Here is a 19,622-nt window from a genome sequence, read left to right on the forward strand (position 1 = left end):
CAAACTAAAAGTGTTCACCATAGTAAAACTTTAAATTCTGGCGCACCATCGATTTGGGGTGATGAGGGGTGTAAGAAAATCGATTAACTTAATGGCTTGGGGCTTTTCTTGTAAATTATATTCTTTAAATTAAAAGTTTCACCACATTTTTATTAGCTTGGTGCTTTTATTTTTACGGAAAGGCACATCCATCAAATTCCGGATCCTGTCTCACTCGCCCTGGTTCCGTTTCCTTACCAAAACTCCTGTCTCACTCGCCCTGGTTCCGTTTCCTTACCAAAACGGCCACTAACGGCCCCAGACTACACTGAGGTCGCGTCGCGGTGGCAGAAAAAAAAAGTGGCAGAGTGAGACCTCTTTACGTTTACTCGCGCCCTTCCTTAAAGAGACAGTACTGGATTGCCGAAGCATCAGTGTCATTCAATCATTTCCTGATTCCAATCAGGCGATCTCTACCTCTGTAGAAAAAACGGCAACATTGTTGCTAACAGTTTGGACCAATTGACGGCTCAGATAAGTAGCGTTAGGCTTCTTAAACATTTGTCTTCTACAATGGCAGGTAACAGGACGGATGCCGGGGAGCGCGCTTAGCCGATGCACCATCATCAAATGCAGTCAAATCTGAAATCCGACTGGCCCTCGGCTTGCAACTCGGAAAATACTCACGGCAACTGGAATAACACAATGGTAAGTGAGTGGACACAGCGTGGACAAGTCCCCACGGGTTGTCTGTTGTCTTTGAGTGTGTTAAATTTTCAACAAACAACCTGAGTTTTTACAGAAAAACATTTTTACCCAGCTAGCTTGCGTAACGGTAGAGCAGGGTCCATGCTAGCTGGACGGCTAACGGAGCTAGCTGGCATTATGTAATAGTTACAGCTACACTGCTTGTTCAGCTGTCGCCCGACTTTGTCACGTTTATCTTGACGTGACGAAAATACTAATAACACTACACTTGTGTCAAAACGTATATGTTTGAGATATATTCCCTTTAAATTGCAGCGTGGCCTGTTTTTGGTTAGCAGTGCAGAATTTATCTGCTCTGTTCACAACTGGTCCAGTGAGCAATAACTGAGTCAGTGCCACTGTTTACTCAGTTATTGTTTGTGTCTGGGAGAGGCGGTGATGTTGACAGCATGTGGTTGGTTGACAGTTTCCTGTTAGCTTGTATCCAGGACAGCTCAGAATATAAATAGTGCTGCTGGTACTTAGGGACTGTTCTTTACTTATCAAAGGAGAGGAAGGTGGTAGCTGGGGTGTGACTTTTTATGACCCTCTCCAAAGCCAGAAATATTTTATCTTGAGCCTTCCTGATTGACTGGTGGAAAATGCATGACCCTGTCTCCACCATAAATTAATAATTAGATTTTTAAAACTTACCCTGTAATGTCTGAAATTTAAAAGTTGACATCAAAGCCTCACTCTTGTGCTGGTTAGTAAATTATTTGTTTTTCTTGACAGAAGCGTTTTGTACACGTCAAACTCAAAGCAACTCACTTGCGTGAGTTTGAATGTCATAATATTTTGTGTTGACTCAATTCATACATGCCAACGCATGTAAAATAGCTGAATCAATGAATTAACTTTCACGGTACATCCTCTGCGTCATATGCCCTGGAGGATCTCAGTGCTGATTGGCTAGTGTGGCACGAATTGCTTGCTGAAATTCAGATTTTTCATACTATGACATGAAATTGTGCAACTTGCTTAATTTTCGCCACTTAATTAGTGTATTTCACGTCAATTGCACTGCATCCATCTTGCTGCACAGTGGGAATTTTAGTCTAATGATGTCTTTACATTGACTTTACATCTAATTCACGTTTGCAAATTGTGTTGTTCGCACCCAGTGTGAGTTGCTAATGATATGTCCAAGGACTGTCGGAAATGTGAAAATCCAACATTAAGTTTTGCTACAGTTTTTGGCTATGATAAATAGGGTAATTTTGCTGATATTTTTTTTTTAAAAAGAAAACATGCCTTCCAAACCCGCTGGCCGGTTTGGAAGGCATGTTTTCGGAAAAACTGTGCAGTAAAAAAAATACAAAATACTAGCATTTAAATTTGTATACCCCTCCCTAAGCCAAAATAAAAAAGAAAAGTCCCTCTCCAGTGCTTAAAAAAATAGTTGACATTCTTCCCCCTTTTTTGCACCACCCCCTCCCACCTTATAAATTGCAAACAGTCCCTGAAGGACAGAGATCTTCTCTTAAAATAGCACTCTTCTATGTGATATTCTGTGTTCACAGGACGCTCCTCAGTATCCCGGCTACCCTTCACACTACTGGTATCCCCAGTCTCATTCCACAGGACACTATGCAAACACCTATCCCTCGGGATCAGACGTTCAGCCACAGTACAATCCACAGGTACAGCTCATGATGCAACACAACCTAGCCCTCTAAATCCGAAGGTGTACCCTAGCAGTAAATCTACTCATCATGCTTAAGTCTCTTAAGTGCTTTCACCTTTCACTCACATTTTCTAACAGTCAGCTACAGTGTCAGAACAGTTACATCACCATACATTCACACACAGACAATGGACTGTCTTATAGTTAATCCCTCGTCTTGTGCTTTCCATGTAGGTAATGCCTGGAGGTTATCCAAATGGCCATGGTGTCTACAGCCCGGCACAGAATCAGTATTCAACAAGTGGTTTCCACCCATCCAATCCTTTCTACTGTGCTGACACTCAGAGACCGGCTCCAGGTCCTTACCCTAACCAGGGCTGTCCAGCAGAGCAGAGCAGTGGGCCCTCTGGGCAGCCACACTCTCAACATCAACATCAGCATCAACATCATCATTATCCTGGTCCACACTGTCAAGGAGTGAGTTCATTTAAACATACACCATAGTCAAATGTTTGAAATCGTATTTGCCAAATGTGACATTACCAATAGTCATCTCTGACTGTGACAATCTATACAGAGTGTTATAAGTGATAAAAATAATTAGCTTGTTTTTATTTTTCTTTTAACTAAAATTACCCTCACACCCTAAAGAAACAAAGTATTTTAGGAAATACTACATGTATCTATCTTACCTCTGCTCCCAGGGTCCTGGATATCCTCCTGGGGCGTACCCTCACTACAGTGAAGGTGGTCATGCGATGCCTTCAACCCCCCCATACCCCACGGGCCAGCAACTCCACCCAAACCCCCAGGCCGATGCGTGGGCGCACTCTGGTGCATATGCTCCCCCACAGCAGCAATGGCAGCCAGGCCAGCAGCCTGCGCAAAACCACTACGGAAATCATGTCCGTCCACCGCATCCTCCAGCATGGCCAGGGACTGGAACTGGCGCACCACCACCATACCAACCCAAGGTATGAATCCACAGATGCTGTACTTAAATGTAGCCTTCATGACCCCTTTAGTATTACTAATAAAGTTAGGTAAGTAAAAATATACTCTGATATGAGACTGAAAATAAACACACTAAGTGTTACAACGTCAGGAGGTGATGCACTTTAAAACAAAGAAAACTGCACTGATAGGTTTAGGTAAGGTACAATCACATTTGTCTTGGTCTGACTTTTATCATTTAGATATTTAGAAAACATGTCTGTTTGTGATGATATTTAAAATAAAAAATAACATTGACATTATTTTCAGGACTTTGATGCTCATACATTTTGTATAAAAGACGTAATGATTGTAATCATAAGACGACATGAAACCCGCAAGAGATGTGGCTTAATGAAACCAGATTTGGAGAACTAGATATCAAAAACCAAAATGTCAAGTCTCACCACAGTATAAGCATAGATCATTTGAGTGAGTGAATACAATTTACAAATGGTGTTCTTGTATTGTATCGCTGTCATGATATGAGACTAGATATCTTGTTAGAATTTGGTTATCGTAATATCATAAATGTTGTCTTTTTCTGGTTTTAAAGGCTGCGTTACAGTTAAGTGATGTCATTTTCTTACCTTACCAAACTGCTGTAACCGCCTGATTACTTTCCCTTAACCCACATAGTCATTATATCCACAGTACTGATGATTACTGATCAAAAATCTCATTGTGTAAATACTAGGGATATCTGGATCCAGTTTTATACGCCAGAACCAGATCTAGGTCATTTCATGATGAACATCTGCCGATACAGAGTCCCGACCCAATAATTCTATTTTCCTAGATAATACAGCTGCACAGTGCACTCTTGAAGTACATTGAAATGATTAAAATCAATCTAATGTATATGCTTGACAGTTGAATAGCCCTGCAATGTAAAGCTTTGCAAGGAATTACACTTGTGTAACAGCTGACGTAAAGCAAAGGATCGGATTGGGCTGTATGCAGCTCAGTAAAGCTGATCCTGATCAGTTAAAAAATGCCTTGATCGGCCCTGTTGCAATCTTTGAGATTTGACCTAGACTTCCCCAGTAAATATATCGCCCAGCCCCACATCTGGAGTCGAGATTGGCAATTATCAAATATCTTTACAATCTTATGTCTGATGTTATTGTAGGACCAACAGCACCAACGTGCCCCACACGTGGGACCTAAACCCAGGCCAGCCCAATCCCTGAATCACCCCAATGGAAAGCCTGCTGAAATAAGTTCACCTCCTCAGATGTACATCAAAACCGGTAGAGGAGAGCCCAATCCTTCTCAATGTGAGCCCCCACCCTCGGCCACGGCCCAAGCTCCAGCACCGGCTCCAGCTCCAGGCCCAGCTGGACCTCACCCCCTGAGCGATAACCCCGGCCTAGCTAAGGTCCAACAGGTCATGGCCAGAGTGCTGCTGCTTCAGGAAGATGTCGACGAGTTTGTTGGCAAAAAGACAGACAAGAGTTATCGGTGTCTGGAGGAACTGCTGACCAAAGAGCTGCTGGAGCTGGACTCTGTGGAGACTCAGGGACAGGACAACGTCCGGCAAGCCCGAAAGGAGGCCGTACAGAGGATCCAGGCCATCCTGGACCGGCTGGAGAAGAAAGCCTTCTGAGCTGGACTCATTTACTGGTTTGTGGGTCGCTAAGTCTTGCTGTTTTCTTCTTCCAGATCTTCCATGGACACAATGAGGGTCTAGTCTTCTCTCTCTCTCTCTCTCTGAGCTGTGTTATCTTAAGGGTTTTTTCCACCACCGTGATATAACATGCCTGAAATAAGTGGCATAGACCCAAGACCAAGGCTGAGCAATTGCTGGTACATGGAATCAACCTTTAAAGACCTAATTATGCTGGTACAAGTGATATGATGGTGTTAGAAGTGTAGAGTGATGGTTGTACATATCATAACTGACTGTCAGCCTCAGTGAGTGACTGTGCTGGCTACACAACCTGACACTCTCGCTCAGTTTGTCTAACGTCATGCCTTTGCCAGCATAATGCGAGGCAGCGTCACAGGACGATGAGTTAATTTAGTGCCACGTTGCAACTGCTGGTGGTCTCAAACCTGTGATAGAGATTCAGATTATTGTCATGCTGTCCCTCAGGATCATGGGTCGGTTTTAGTCCGACCCTACATCTAACAACACATGCACTTCGTTAGCCGTCTGTTATTACATTTCACAGTCCGTTTGCATGATATTGTCCTGACCCCCCCACCCCCACCCCGATAGAGGCCATACACTTAGTTGCCCATAGTCACTTACTTCTCCATGTCTCTGCAGGAAAATAGGTGCAATGCTTTCCTTTTTCAGTTGTGCTCCCAGCCCTGCATGCACTGTAATGTCAGACAAGCACTAAACACAGTCATGACATTTCCAAGCTCATAATTGGGCCTAGAGCGTAGCGGATTAGTGAAACCCCCTAAAGACTGCTGTCCCCATTTATTCCATCTTTTGGATGAAATTTCTTTCTAAGTGCGGACCTAGAATCAGACCTACATATGAATGCCATGTATTTCACTTTAGAAACTGCTGTTATTACAGATACATAGGACATAGGGAAGTTTAAGAAGTACTTGAAAAGATGTTAAGATATGTTCTTTTATCCCTTTTTGAACACTTGGAATATATATATGACTAAGCAAGTGAATTGTATAGTCAGAATTAAGTGTTCAGTTGCTGTAAAGGTTAAAGGGAAGGATGTACGTTAACAATTTCAGTAATGTTGTGTGCTTAAAGACGATGTCGGTCCCCAGCACTTGGATCAAGTGTTTAAATTGGACCTTGTTTCTGTTTTCTGTCGCACTCCTTGTGATACAAATCCAGATTTGCACCATAATCCATTTCCTTGTGTAGAGAAAGTCCTTTATTTTCCAATCATTCTTGATGTGTTGATTTAGAAAAAAAGAGTGCCATATTTCAGAGGATGGTTTTATATAAGTAGAAAAAAAAAATAAGAATAATAAAAAAACAAGATCACAAGCTTTGCATGAAAAAAAATCACCTGTCATATGTGTTCATTTTCCTGTGGTGTTAAGTTTCTGTTTAGATAGAGCACAACTGTACAGTTTCAGATGTAATGCATGTTTCCAACACAAGATGGGGAATCTTTGCCTGATAAGTACTGAAGTTATTACAAGTGAGAAAATAGCAGAGAAATAATTAAATGTCAGTATATTTTTTAACCAGTGATCAAATGAAATTTATTTTTTCCCCTCGCTGTTTTATACTGTATTCAGAAACAAATACAGTGAACAGAGAAAATGTATCTATTTAGCTCTATATGGATAGTGGCTACAGATAAATAAGAAATAGGCACTCCTGTTATGAAAATGTTTTTGTCTAGTGGGAACTGCTGCATGGGTCCACACTGCCTACATCTGCCTGGCAGCATACGGATCTTTAAATAGACTGCTATTTTGATGCAAAAGCATAACACAGGCCCCTGAGGGCTTGAGGCACACTGGCTGGGTTTAATGCGAGGGTCAAATGGCCTGACAAACCTTAGGACACCCTGCGGTGGGTATATCTGAGGCGAAGAAGCCTGAGACCACTATCACCTGTGCCATTCGTTCTGCCCTGTTAACACAGTGGTTCCGGACAGCTTTTTTGGAAATATTATTTTTAGAGCTTTCTGTTGGAAGACTAAAATTTATTTTGAAAAACCTAAGTGGCTACAAGCTGCAGCTTCTTTTTTTTTTGGTTTGACTCTTTGTACCGTCTGCTTTTAGAGGACTAGAAGTTGCATCATAACTTAGGTAAACTGCTGCGTCACCTCAGAGAACCCTGCAGAAAAAGCAATGTCCTACACATCCAAACTTCCCGCGTCCTGGAATGATAAACCACCTCCTCGGAAGGTCGAAATTGACCTGAGTTCACCTGGCTTAGCAGTGTTTGAATTGGAAAGACTCCTGTTTACTGGCAAAGCCATCATCAGCCATGCAGATGAAGTTTGGCCGAGGCTTTACATCGGTGACCAGTAAGTAATTAACTTTTCTCTTTTTTAGAACCCACTGAAAGCCTGAGGCATGTCCTTGTAACTCACTGCAGTGTGTGTTAGTAGAGTTGGACTGAGACATTTTTACAAATATTGCCCAAGTCCAGACCTGGAGTTAGTCCATGTGTGAAAGAGGAACTGATCATAATCAGACTTAAATGCAGAATGAGTAATTGAAGATCCCACCAGTTGCATTCCACTTTGGGAACATGCGTAAACTACAGCCATGCTGTGTGAGAGTTTCCACTGATGCCCTGCCATGAAAGCACGTCTCAGGTATCTTGATAAGTTTAACTCACCGGGGCTTAGGTTTCATTTCAACACTGGGTCAGACACATGTGAAGACCCATCTGTCTTACTAGATGCTTAAATAAAATGAGTAGATAGATAGATAGATAGATAGATAGATAATCTAATGTTAGTGTATATATAGTATTATATCATATATGCTTTGAGGCTTGATTGTCACTATAAATAAATATATAAAAAATTAAATGCTACCTTACATAGGCTATATAAATGTTAATTATCTGTATTTATTTATTTATTAGTATATATTTGCATATTTGTATATTTATTTTTTCATTCATGCATTGACTAATTTATTTTCATAATCATTCATTCACACATTTATTTATCTTTTAATAATTTCATTTATTGTGTATGAATGTATATGTATGTAATATATGTATGTATACTTTTTAAAAAATGATAAATGTTAATTTTGACAATTAAGCATTAAATTACATAATTATTGATCTATTTATTCATTCATTTATTTACGCATCCTATTACCATAACTAATTATTTATTTATTCATTTTTTAAATTCTATTCTATCTCACTCAAATAAGTATTTTATTGTATAATTGTGTATTTTTTTTATGTATTTATATGTTTTGTTTTGGCCCTTGAAACCCCTACTTACCATGCAAACTGTTATTCAAAAGAACACCTGCAATATTTAACTGTATATTCCACATTATGTAAGACACTGACAGTAAATACAGAGTGTTGTGCTTTCTAGAGACAGCGCAGAGAACCAAGTGGATCTATTCAAGCATCGAGTCACTCACATCCTGAACGCAGCCCACAGTAACCGCAGAGGGAAGCCAGACATCTATGACTCCATGCAGATCACCTATATGGGCATAGACGCTCGTGATTCCTGTGACTTTGACATGAGCGTCAACTTCCAGGCAGCAGCAGACTTTATCCACAGGGCTCTCAGCAGAGGAGGTGAGAGGAGGAGGTAGAAAATTAATTTACTGTAAAGGCTGCCTGGTCAGAAATGTATGATGTAATGAAATGTTTCTCTGATTCTTAGGCAAAGTGTTGGTGCACTGTCATGTAGGAGTGAGCCGCTCTGCCACCCTGGTCCTGGCTTACCTGATGCTGAAGCAGAATCTGACCCTTGTGGAGGCTATTTGTGCTGTGAAAGAGAACCGGGGTGTCATCCCCAATCGAGGTTTCCTCCGACAGCTCATCAAACTGGACAACCAGCTCTTTGGCATACATTAAATGCTGCCTGGTGGCATTATTGTTCAGATTTCATGGGTCCAGACCTAGGAAAAAATATGGAAAAGATAGTTCTAGTATATTTCATAATGTGTAAAAGAGTAAATACACTGATTTCATTTCGTAGTTTTTGTACTACATGTATTGTGTTTTTAAAAGGGACTTAACAGCATCTGATTATTTCTTGGATCATGTTTTAATTGTGTTTAAGAAAAAACTCAGTTCCTTCTGCGCAGTGATACAGTTGGCGGGTGTAGTTGGGTAGAAAGAAAATAGTTCCTACATGAAACTGCTCACAACAAGGTCTGTGGATTATCTTGAGTAACCAGCTCATTATTTCTGGAGAGAGACATCACTGTTGAGTTTTTCAAATGTATTTTTTGCTCTTTGAGCACAACAAGCCGAGTGCCATCTAGTTCCATTATATTGGAGAGAAGGCAGACATCTCTATGGCAGATATCTCCAACACTGTGCAACTCACACCAAAACCATCTAGATTGACAAATAGTACTAAAGGTGAGAAGGAAAAGTATGTACTTTTAATTTGGGGGTGAACTGTCCCTTTAAGGTAAAACATACTCATATTCTGTCAGTTTGTACATGATAAAATTAATTGGAGTATTACATTAAAAACATTTGAATCCGATTCAGCTTTTTGTGAATGTCTGGCACTCAGTTCACACACCAGTGCTACTTAAACACAAAAACAGAAATTGGGTGTCTAATGTAACAGGTGGCATAAGACAGAATCTGGGCTGGAGACCGATGAGTAACCATTACTAATATGTTTTTCGTACATGCTGATGAAGCAAACGGTGGCAGCTTGGCTTTTGCAGTTTTCATGTGCAGTCTCAGTTTGATCATAGTAATCATTACACAGAACAAATGCAGGGGCAGAGCAAATAAGAGTCCGAGATAGAGAATAAACAAAGCCAAAGTTCAGTTAGCTTGATCAATCTTATAAAAAGGGATGTCCCCCTCTGTCCAACCTGTGCTTCACTGTCTGCGTTTCAACCAGGAGGAGGTAAGTGGTTAAATAGATTGGGAGAGCTCAGATGAATTGGGTTTTGTGTTAACATACAAGTTAAACTATTCTGCCAACTGTTAAAAACAATGTTTGACATCTTGACTTTGAGATGTAGGCTAACTGTGCACACTGGGATTGGAAAATATCTAACAACTGTAGTGAGTTACAACTGTAAATGTAAATTCTTTAGAAATGACTTCATTTACTCTTCTTATCCTCCTTTAGGCGATTCTGTTAATGATAGCCACTGTAAATGTAACATACTTTTCAATAACATTAAATAGTCATGACTTTTAGTCAATCAAAAAAAAAAAAAAAAACATCTTTTAATATTTTTTTATTTGGAATTCAACCTCAAAATGGGACACTCATGAGGACTGTGTGGGTGGTTTGATCAGATTTTATTAAAAGTAACCAAACAGCCCACCTACTCAGCAGATTCTGATCGGATGTTGCAAAGTCCTTATTGGTGGATGGACAGACATGACACTGAAAAAAGTACACAAGAAAAAGAAAAAAGAATAAATGTTTGTATAAAATAACTAAAACATCACTCATAGTAAGAAGCTGATTGAAAAAAAATATTGAACGGGTTTTCATGGCCTTTGAAACTACATATTTATTTTAGCTTAAAGGAAAATTACCAATAGCAAACACTGTGTAACTCAACAATGCTGCACTTCTGAACTTTTGTCTCAGTTCACAATGATGCATGCAGCCGTTGGGTTCTGGATCTTATCAGCACTGATCTGCGTGGGGAGAGGCGATCACCATTATGGCTTAAATCACCATGACCAACACACTGAACTCGACACCCACACCAACAGCGTCTCATGGGTGACTGCTGCCAACAAAGAGTTTGCCTTCCGCCTGTACAGGAAGTTAGCAGCTCATGCTGACTCCGAAGGTAAGAACATCTTCTTCTCCCCAGTTAGTGTGTCTGTGGCCTTGGCTGCCTTGGCCGTAGGAGCACGAGGGGAGACCCACCACCAGCTTTTCAGTGGTCTGGGATTCAACAATACCCTCCTGACGCAGTCAGTTGTGGATCATGCCTTCCACATGCTCATGGAAAGGGCACACAACACGTCTCATGAAGACGTCAGTGAAGGCACCGCTGTATTCGTGGACAACCGCTTCAAGCCGCAGCCTGCATTCCTGGAGACCTTGAGGCAGTCCTACTCTGCAGATGGGTTCAATGTTGACTTCGCCCAAACCAAAGAAAGCGCAGATACCATCAATAAGTATGTGGGGGAGAAGACCAACGGGAAGATAGACAAGCTGGTCGAAAGCATGGATCCAAACACAGTCATGTATCTCCTCAGCTACATCTACTACAAAGGTAAAAGGTTATGTGAGATTAGATCTGGTTTGTTTGCTGACCCTTGAGGTCACACGGTTAAGTTTTGTGTACCCACCAAAAGTTGTGTTTTACTTCTGATCACTGTCAAACAGGAAAGTGGGCGACTCCATTTGATACTGATCTCACCAAGGAGGACGTCTTCATGGTGGATGAGAACACTAAGGTTCAAAGTTGCACCTTTTATTCAGAATGGATTAATAATTCAGCATATCATGCATCCCTCACACCGCGTGTCTTTTCCACCTCATGTTTAAACTGTCATTTTCCAGGTTCCAGTCCAGATGATGAATATGGAGGAGAGGCTTGATACCTATTACGACCAGGCGATTAACACATCAGTCCTCCACCTCCCCTTCAACAACTCCTACTCCATGCTGCTGCTGTTGCCTGATGACATGGCAACACTGGAGAACGCCATTTGCCCAGGCCATGTCACCAAATGGTTGAAATGGATGAAGTCCAGGTATGGAGAATCTAAAATCATCCTTTCTTTGTTTCTATTATGGAAGGTTTGACACTGTATTAATGACTGTATTAAGAAAGCTTTTCCTGTCAGATCAGTTATTTTTGTCAGATAAATCACTTTGTCTATTTCCTCTTTTTTTAAAGGACATATAATATATATATTCCAAAGTTCTCCATCAAGTCTTCCTACAACCTGAATGATGTGCTGCAAGAAATGGGAATGACAGACATGTTTGGCGATCGTGCAGATTTGAGTGGCATTTCAGAGGGACAAAAACTGGCTGTCTCAGAGGTAAGGACAGAAAGCATAATGTGTTATTTCACAAATATTACCTACACTCTATTCCATCCATCTTTCATCCCACTCCTGCCTCCATTTCACCGTAGGTTGTGCACCAAGCTACGCTGGATGTCGACGAGGCTGGAGCCACCGCCGCAGCCGCCACAGGCATTGGCATCACACTTCTGTCCTTCCGCCACGTCCCTGTCTTGAAGTTCAATCGTCCATTTATGGTCGCCATCACTGAACGCGACACAGAGAACATACTGTTCCTGGGCAAGATTATCAACCCAACTATCTGATGGAAAAAGAACTTTGTGTTTCCTGAAGACACAGCTGTTGCATCACATACATAAAATACTCAGAAAAATCTTTGTTTTTGTGTCTCCTTTATGATTGAGTGTTTAACAGCTTTGAAGTTCATTAGTGTTTGATTTTACATTGGCTTTTGATGGTAAAATAATACAGGGATAAAGTTTTATCAACAGCCATTAGCATTTGGCATTTCTTAAAACAGAGATAAGCTTTTATAACACACAACACAAACTATTCAGGGACTATGTGAAGCAGTTATCAATTTATCCTAAATCCTTTTCTTTAACCTCTTCTTCAAAAATCAATCCCAGCCAAAAAAAACATAAATTTATTTCCAAATCCTTTTTTTCTGAGATGTTTTGTAATATATATGAGGCTTGTGCTGTGGTGCTTAGATTGCTTTCTAACTTAACAGGAAAGCATAGACTTAGACGTAGATTTCAGGGGGACATAACATCCCCCCAGTAAAAACAAAGTTGCAGAGAACTTTTGACTAAATTAAAGACAATTCCACCTTGAACTGATGCATAAAAGGCCCAGATTGGTGCATAAAATTCACCACAATGAAGATAATGAAGTGTTTGACACACAAAATGTCCTTTGGGAGGACCGCCAACCCCCACGTCATCCCCCCAGTGTTGAAATGAAACTTAGGACCCTGCAGGTAAGCATTGACGATACATCACCAGGTGATTTTATTGAATATCATGGCAGCCGAAATAAAACTCTAAATAATGTTTACCACCTGCTTATGCATTACTTAAATCAAATAGCCTCTTGAAGACCTTTCAGCGTATAAGAAATAGCATTAGTGTGTAATTATAATAATAATAATAATAAACTTTATTTATATAGCACCTTTCATACAGGGAGATGTAGCTCAAAGTGCTTTACAACAAAATAAAAACAGACAAATACAATTTAAAAAAAAAAAAAAAAAGAAGACAAGTGCAAATCCTGCACAATGCAACCAAGAACAATATAATATGTAAAAGATAAAATTAAAACAGCGGAATGCATGGAAGCAGATAAAAAATGTGAAGGATGGGGATAAAAACCAGGCAATAGCGACAGTTAGTTGAAAGCAATGTTGAATAAATAAGTTTTCAATTGTTGTATGAAAATTTTCACAGAGCTTGTATCTCTTATATCCTTGGGTAGTGAGTTCCATAATTTTGGTGCATAGTTAAAAAAGGCTGAGCTGCCAATTTTCTTATTAGAGTAGTTTGTATTTAAAAAGCCGGCTGCAGAGGATCTGACAGGCCGTGAAGGATTATAAAACGACAAAGAATTAGTAACGTAAGCTGGTCCCAACCCATTAAGAGCCTTAAAAACAAGTAAAAGCAAGGGGCAGGGGGCACCAAAATGGACATCCCGGAACCAGAATAATTATGTATTAATTGTGAGAAGGGGGTGCAGCAATATATTGTTTGCCTCCATCCGGTTCAGAGCAAGTAACTGCAGTGTCATTATCTGACTGCAGGTGGCAGCAACACGCCTCGTGAAGCTTGCTCTGTTGGAATTATTGAATCCCACGAAGAAGAAGTTTGTCGCGTTTTGATTGGACGGCTGCAAGTTTGTTTCAGACATGGCCGAAACAACCGGAGAGGGACCCCCGGGAGGACCATATTTTAACAAAGAGAGAATTAAATACACCCCCGAGGAGGAGGCCAGGCTGGAGAGGCAACATTTCTGGAGAATTATCGATGCGTTTAGATTTTACAGGTAGAATGACAACGTTTTAATTGAAGTACGAGCCAGGTAGCCACAGTTTGTGTCAGTAAACGAAATCGTTAGCAAACGACAATAGCAAAGGGCAGATAACTAACGGTTTGGAGGGAAAACTGACAGCTGGGATAGTTCGTGTTTATTAAAGTGGCTAGTGCCTCCCACAGTTAGGTTAACGTGTGTTTAACTATCTTACGGTTATTTGCTAATATTCTGACCTAAGCTCCTCTCATGTCATGGCACCACTTCTACTCCATGATCCACTCTTTCCTCCCTAACACTGCTCACAAGTAAAAACAAACTTCAGAGAGGTATAATGTGATGTAGCATTCACACTCATTGACAGTGAAGAGGGTTAATAATATAGGAATCATTTGGACCAGAGTGTTAGACCCATTCTGCATAAACTAACAGTCTTACACCTACTTGCTCCTCAGATAATTACTTGTGTTCTCTCAAAGCTGACACCTGACAGCTGACATGAGAAAGCGTGTGAACCCTTATATTCACCCGTGTCCTCTATTCTTGTCAGGGTCCATGTCCAGGAGCAGGTCAAGCGTGCTGAGCGTCAGTTTCTGAGCCTCCCACAACACCACCAGGATTTGCTGCCAGATGTTTTGTCCAACCTGGCCCAGATCAGCCAGTGTGCAGACCACAACCAGGAGATTCTGCAGGCCATCATTCACAACAGCCTCCACATGTTTGAGAACATTGAGTACGGCGAGAGGGTAAGGCTTGGCTTACACTGAGTGGTCTACTGTACATATACTGCACACACATAAACTGCATACAGATACAGTTTGTAGTGTTTTTAGTATCTTGTTGTTATTTACTCAAGGAATTAAGGTAGCGGTTTTGTGTCTTTCTTCAACTGACAGGAGGATCCACGAAAGGTGCGTCCGTCCACCACATTTGACATGGACAAGCTTAAGTCCACCATAAAGCAGTTTGTCAGAGACTGGAGCGAGACGGGCCGGGCTGAGAGGGACACCTGCTACAAACCCATCATCCAAGAGATCCAAAGACTATTCCCAAGTGACCAATAGTAGGAAGCACACACGCTCACTCAATCAGACTACCACACAAACATCTGCATGCATGCTAAGACAGAATGATTCATGGATACGAAATGATACAAGCAAACAAATTTTCCATGTGCTTTGGTATTAGTATGTTTTGTAATAATTCTGAGGATGTGACTTGCTACATGTTATCCATGTGATATGTGCATTTTGTACATTTTATTATGTCAGTGATGTGTCTAAGGTGAGCGTGCTGATTCCGGGTGCTGGGCTTGGCCGTCTAGCCTGGGAGATAGCACGGCTGGGTTATATTTGCCAGGGCAACGAATGGAGCTTCTTCATGCTCTTCTCTTCAAACTTTGTTCTCAATAGGTACAGTACATACTGACACAAACACTCCTGTGACTCCAACTGCCTTACACAACTGTCACCTTCATGCATACATTTATACAGGATATCTCTGCTTGCTTGTGGTGTCCATCAATTGCACTTAATTCTATTCTAAGTATGTCTTAGTGATCACAAACAAAATCAGAACACATAATTCATATTTACTTGTTTGGCAGTATAATTCTAACCTCACGCTGTTGAATACCACATCCATCCATCTGTCCTCATGAATTGGACTGCTCCATTCAGGTGTGAGAAGGTGAACTCTCTGACCCTGTACCCCTGGATCCACCAGTTTAGCAACAACAAGAAATCCTCCGACCAAACAAGATCAATCAGATTCCCTGATGTCAACCCTCAGAGCTTACCACTAGATTCAGACTTCTCCATGGTAGCAGGGGACTTTGTGGAAGTCTACACCGACCCAGGTCAGTAGAAGCTGTGTGGATTGTCTCTAGTATTCCTTAATTTGTAAAGAGAAATGGGCCAAGCTCCACAAAATAATTCGCACTACGTCTAGTGGCTTTTCAGTTTTAAAATGTTGCCATATCACAAAATAACAAAAAAAGGATAAAAAGAAGCAGCAAAACATGTAACGCAATCTTTTACAAAAGCTCCAGCAGATGCAGTGATTTCTGGCTTCAATAATCACAGAAAACCTCTGAGATTATGTCTGGCCTTCTACATAATTTGTTTGATGGATTACATTATCTATAACAAATTAATATCAGCTTATTAATACAAGTGCAAACAAGAGTCTACTCCAGGCCTCGAGAATGGGTTACAGATAATATACAGCTGATCTCTGTTGGTAAAAAGTGTTTATCATACATCATAAGATCATATTTAAATGGCCCAAAATAAGACAGACCACTCTGATGAGGAGATACTGTAAATGAGGAGTAATTGATAATTGGTTAATTATGCACCTTAGCAACATTAATTTGAAGTGATCATGTTATAATATATTGTCTGTTTCGGTCAGAGTCCTGGGACTGTGTTGCTACCTGCTTCTTTATTGACACAGCTCATAATGTCATTGAGTATGTGGAGACTATCTGGAAAATTCTGAAGCCCGGAGGAGTGTGGATCAACCTGGGTGAGTCAGCTTTATATAAAATGCTTTCCATAAGTAAATACAGTGCTGTTTGAGTTGGTTAAAGGCAGTTAAAATACAAATACACCATTAAAGACCTGCAAGTACCAGAGCAGTGTTCCTCAAATGAGTGTACATGTACTACAGGAGGTGAGATTTTTTTGTAAATGTTAATTTAAGTCATGCATAATTCCTAAAATAAGTAACTATAATAAGTTAAAAAATGTAAATGTAAGTTCAATAAACCACATATATATTCAGTATTCCTATTTTAATTGCAGTTGTTAACTGTCACCTGCCACAACAGGTTTACATTTGTTCACTGTGCTTCTACCAGAAATGTTTTGCATTGGTCAAAGGGTAATTGGCTAACAAAATATTTCAAAGGGGGTACATAATTGAAAAAAAGTTTGAGAATCACTGTACTAGTGAAATAAGGGTAAATGTGCCATCTGTCCCAGTAATAAATTAAAAAAATAGAAGGAAGATTTCACCGTCCCATGACTAGGATGTACATCAATGTTACTGTTTGTTTCAAAGTGTTGTGGGGTGAATTTTTTTTACTCAATAGAAAGTGCAGTTGTAAGGAAAAAGGTTAAATGTTTGGGTCTCTGTAAACTTATCTCAAAATTTTAATTCTATGTTTCCTTAGGTCCACTGCTGTACCACTTTGAGAATATGGCAAACGAGCTGTCTGTTGAACTTAGTTACGAAGACATTCGGACAGCGATCGTTAACTTCGGCTTCCACATAGAGGTAAACCAAAGGCTTTTCATTGTGTAATATCATGTTTGTCTTCAAAAATCTTGTTCCAGTAGTAAAACAGTATTTTGTTTCTCCTGCAGGTGGAGAGAGAGTCAGTTCAGACCACCTACACAGAGAACGACCGCTCTATGTTGAGATACATTTACGACTGTGTCTTCTTTGTGGCACGAAAACCTGCAGACCTGTATTATAACAGTCAAGAAGAAGAAGAAGAAGAAGAAGAAGAAGATGACCAACAGAGTTCACCAGCGGCTAAGTCACCACGGCGAGAAGGTACAGACAGCCTGACGTGACAGGAAATGTTATGACAAAAACAGTGAACTCAGACGAGTGCAACCACTGACTAAGCGAAGATCACACTGACAAAATTAAGAAGAAAACGGACACAGAAGGAAAAAAATCAGTGGATATGAATTTTCTTTTTTGTCATATATATTTTTAATTATGTATCTCATCGAGGAATGTGCTAAACTCTGCAGGCCCTGAGACATGTATCACATAACATCTAAATACTCTCCATCTCTTTATACCTGGATTTGAGATGAGTCAGTTCCCCTTTATTGCTATTTTCTTTTAGTGGTTTGTGTGCCAGGTACAAGCCACGAAGAGTCTATTTCTTTTTACTGCGCTCCTGCCTGCCTGACTGCCTGCGGTCTTACTGATTCTCATTTTTATCGACTTTCACTGCCTGAGAGAGTAAATGTGTGTGAGAATGTATGTGTGTGTGTGTGTGTATGTGTGTGTGTGAGAGAGAGATAGGACAGCGTGATGTGAACATTAGCTTTTGAAATCTATTTATTTTTTCAAATATGGTGCCAATAACTATATCTTCTCATTTGCATTGTTATCAGTCAACACTGAAAATATAATCAAACCATGTTTCAGATTTTCAGTAATGAGTTGTTTTAAATTTTGAGATGACATTCATTGACTTTTCTGGTTTCTAATCACACTTTGGAATAAAGCAGAACATTTAAAGATATATTAATTTCCGAAGGTGTGCTATTTTAAGTTTGATATGATTTTAATTCACTGAAATGCAGCTCAAAGCCAAATTTAAAAGTCCAGTGTGTAGGATTTAGGGGATATATTAGAAATGGAATATAATAAGTGTGTATTCTTTATTTATAACCACCTGAAAGTAAGAAATATGTCATTGTCATGTTACCTTAGAATGAGCCATTTATGTCTACATAGGGAGCGGGCACTTGTCCATGTAGTCTGCCATGCTGCTCAGCCATGTTTCTATTGTGGCACACAATGGACAAACAAAACACTGGCTCTAGGGACGGCCATTTGCATTTTTGTGTTGGCCACTTTAGTAAGTAGCTCCTCTGTGACGAGACAAACTGCATTGGAAAACAATGATTTGTAATGTGAAACTGCATTCTTCAGTGTTTTTAATGGTTTAAAACACAAGGGGCTGTATTCACAAACATTCTGAGAATACTTTCAAAATATTCAAAAAAATTTTTTAGTAAGGAGTCCTAGCTTAGGAATGATTTAGGAAAGTTCTCAGAGCAACTCTGCACAAGGAAGGACAGAAACTTTTACCTTGAGGAGGTGTGGTTGACCTGTTGCTAGGTATGATGCATTCTTTTAAAAGATGTGATTGGTTGTCACAGACACCCTTTATTGACCCTGCAAGGTGTGGACACCCAGTGGAAATGAGATGAGCTGCTGACTGTGAAAGTCATTGTTAATGTGATCACTGCTGATGAAAGGTTGAGAACAATACAAGTCATCAATGCTGCACTGTTTCATTTTTCCAGTTTTCCCAATATCTTAGTATTGTGATCATTTTATTTCCGGTGTTATAGTGTTAGGTGGGAAATGTGGGATCCCTAATGGCATCAACCACACATTATTATCCCTGCATGATCTAATCTGTAGCATTTCATTTACTCACGGTCATCAGGTGTTGGAGAATATTTCTCCGACCTCTTTGTCTTTCCAACGTTTCCTCCTCTGCTTAAGGAACTCTTAAGCCTCTTAAAAGTCCTCTCCCCACTCCTAACACTTTTTCACATCAGGAGCTCTTTTAAGGTCTAAGATGCTCTGTGAATAACTTTTATCTTTACAAGGACCTAGTCTTAACTTTAAGGGGAAATTCTAAGAAAACATCACAACACTAAGAATTTTTTTTAGATTTTCGTCACAAGGAGCAACTCTTTGTGTGAGGAAGCTTTGTGAATACGGCCCCTGGTCTGTTTGTGTTAGAGAGGAAGAGACTTCCGCAAATAATTCAGCTCCAGGTGAAAACCTAAAACAATAAACACTTGAGGAATCTTAACAGGAAGTTCATGCTTGGCACAAAGGAGC

General features: G+C 40.2%; 4 protein-coding genes across 4 annotated transcripts; all 4 read left to right on the forward strand.

Annotated features, from left to right (window-relative positions):
* Positions 1-306: 306 nt before the first annotated feature.
* bag4 (BCL2 associated athanogene 4) lies at positions 307-6,331 on the forward strand. Its single transcript, XM_050050175.1, has 5 exons — positions 307-687; positions 2,250-2,369; positions 2,588-2,830; positions 3,058-3,327; positions 4,479-6,331. Exons 1-5 carry the CDS (start codon positions 595-597, stop codon positions 4,953-4,955), a joined length of 1,203 nt encoding a protein of 400 aa, XP_049906132.1. The 5' UTR covers positions 307-594; the 3' UTR covers positions 4,956-6,331.
* Positions 6,332-6,648: 317 nt separating this feature from the next.
* On the forward strand, positions 6,649-8,976 carry LOC126393815 (dual specificity protein phosphatase 26-like). Its single transcript, XM_050050176.1, has 3 exons — positions 6,649-7,317; positions 8,362-8,573; positions 8,662-8,976. The coding sequence occupies exons 1-3, from the start codon at positions 7,139-7,141 to the stop codon at positions 8,853-8,855; spliced, it is 585 nt and encodes a 194-aa protein (XP_049906133.1). The 5' UTR covers positions 6,649-7,138; the 3' UTR covers positions 8,856-8,976.
* A 748-nt stretch (positions 8,977-9,724) lies between these two features.
* On the forward strand, positions 9,725-12,354 carry LOC126393811 (serpin A3-2-like). The gene is made up of 6 exons (XM_050050173.1): positions 9,725-9,876; positions 10,579-11,218; positions 11,332-11,402; positions 11,509-11,702; positions 11,849-11,996; positions 12,092-12,354. The coding sequence occupies exons 1-6, from the start codon at positions 9,823-9,825 to the stop codon at positions 12,284-12,286; spliced, it is 1,302 nt and encodes a 433-aa protein (XP_049906130.1). The 5' UTR covers positions 9,725-9,822; the 3' UTR covers positions 12,287-12,354.
* A 1,185-nt stretch (positions 12,355-13,539) lies between these two features.
* carnmt1 (carnosine N-methyltransferase 1) lies at positions 13,540-18,282 on the forward strand. The gene is made up of 8 exons (XM_050050174.1): positions 13,540-14,024; positions 14,560-14,755; positions 14,906-15,072; positions 15,281-15,421; positions 15,689-15,867; positions 16,425-16,538; positions 17,188-17,291; positions 17,381-18,282. The coding sequence occupies exons 1-8, from the start codon at positions 13,888-13,890 to the stop codon at positions 17,591-17,593; spliced, it is 1,251 nt and encodes a 416-aa protein (XP_049906131.1). The 5' UTR covers positions 13,540-13,887; the 3' UTR covers positions 17,594-18,282.
* The last annotated feature ends 1,340 nt before the right edge of the window (positions 18,283-19,622 follow it).

Source organism: Epinephelus moara, chromosome 8 (genome assembly GCF_006386435.1).
Source record: "Epinephelus moara isolate mb chromosome 8, YSFRI_EMoa_1.0, whole genome shotgun sequence".
NCBI classification, from domain to species: domain Eukaryota; kingdom Metazoa; phylum Chordata; class Actinopteri; order Perciformes; family Serranidae; genus Epinephelus; species Epinephelus moara.

Excerpts from the sequence above, each read along its gene's own strand:
- LOC126393815 (XM_050050176.1), top strand. The coding sequence starts at position 7,139 with ATGTCCTACACATCCAAACTTCCCGCGTCCTGGAATGATAAACCACCT. Across the intron at positions 7,318-8,361 it reads AGGCTTTACATCGGTGACCA|AGACAGCGCAGAGAACCAAG; the intron begins GTAAGTAATTAA and ends TGTGCTTTCTAG. Across the intron at positions 8,574-8,661 it reads CAGGGCTCTCAGCAGAGGAG|GCAAAGTGTTGGTGCACTGT; the intron begins GTGAGAGGAGGA and ends TCTGATTCTTAG.
- bag4 (XM_050050175.1), top strand. The coding sequence starts at position 595 with ATGCACCATCATCAAATGCAGTCAAATCTGAAATCCGACTGGCCCTCG. Across the intron at positions 2,370-2,587 it reads AGCCACAGTACAATCCACAG|GTAATGCCTGGAGGTTATCC; the intron begins GTACAGCTCATG and ends CTTTCCATGTAG. Across the intron at positions 3,328-4,478 it reads CACCACCATACCAACCCAAG|GACCAACAGCACCAACGTGC; the intron begins GTATGAATCCAC and ends ATGTTATTGTAG.
- LOC126393811 (XM_050050173.1), top strand. The coding sequence starts at position 9,823 with ATGTCCCCCTCTGTCCAACCTGTGCTTCACTGTCTGCGTTTCAACCAG. Across the intron at positions 9,877-10,578 it reads TGCGTTTCAACCAGGAGGAG|TTCACAATGATGCATGCAGC; the intron begins GTAAGTGGTTAA and ends CTTTTGTCTCAG. Across the intron at positions 11,703-11,848 it reads TTGAAATGGATGAAGTCCAG|GACATATAATATATATATTC; the intron begins GTATGGAGAATC and ends CTTTTTTTAAAG.
- carnmt1 (XM_050050174.1), top strand. The coding sequence starts at position 13,888 with ATGGCCGAAACAACCGGAGAGGGACCCCCGGGAGGACCATATTTTAAC. Across the intron at positions 15,868-16,424 it reads GGAAGTCTACACCGACCCAG|AGTCCTGGGACTGTGTTGCT; the intron begins GTCAGTAGAAGC and ends TGTTTCGGTCAG. Across the intron at positions 17,292-17,380 it reads ACTTCGGCTTCCACATAGAG|GTGGAGAGAGAGTCAGTTCA; the intron begins GTAAACCAAAGG and ends TTTCTCCTGCAG.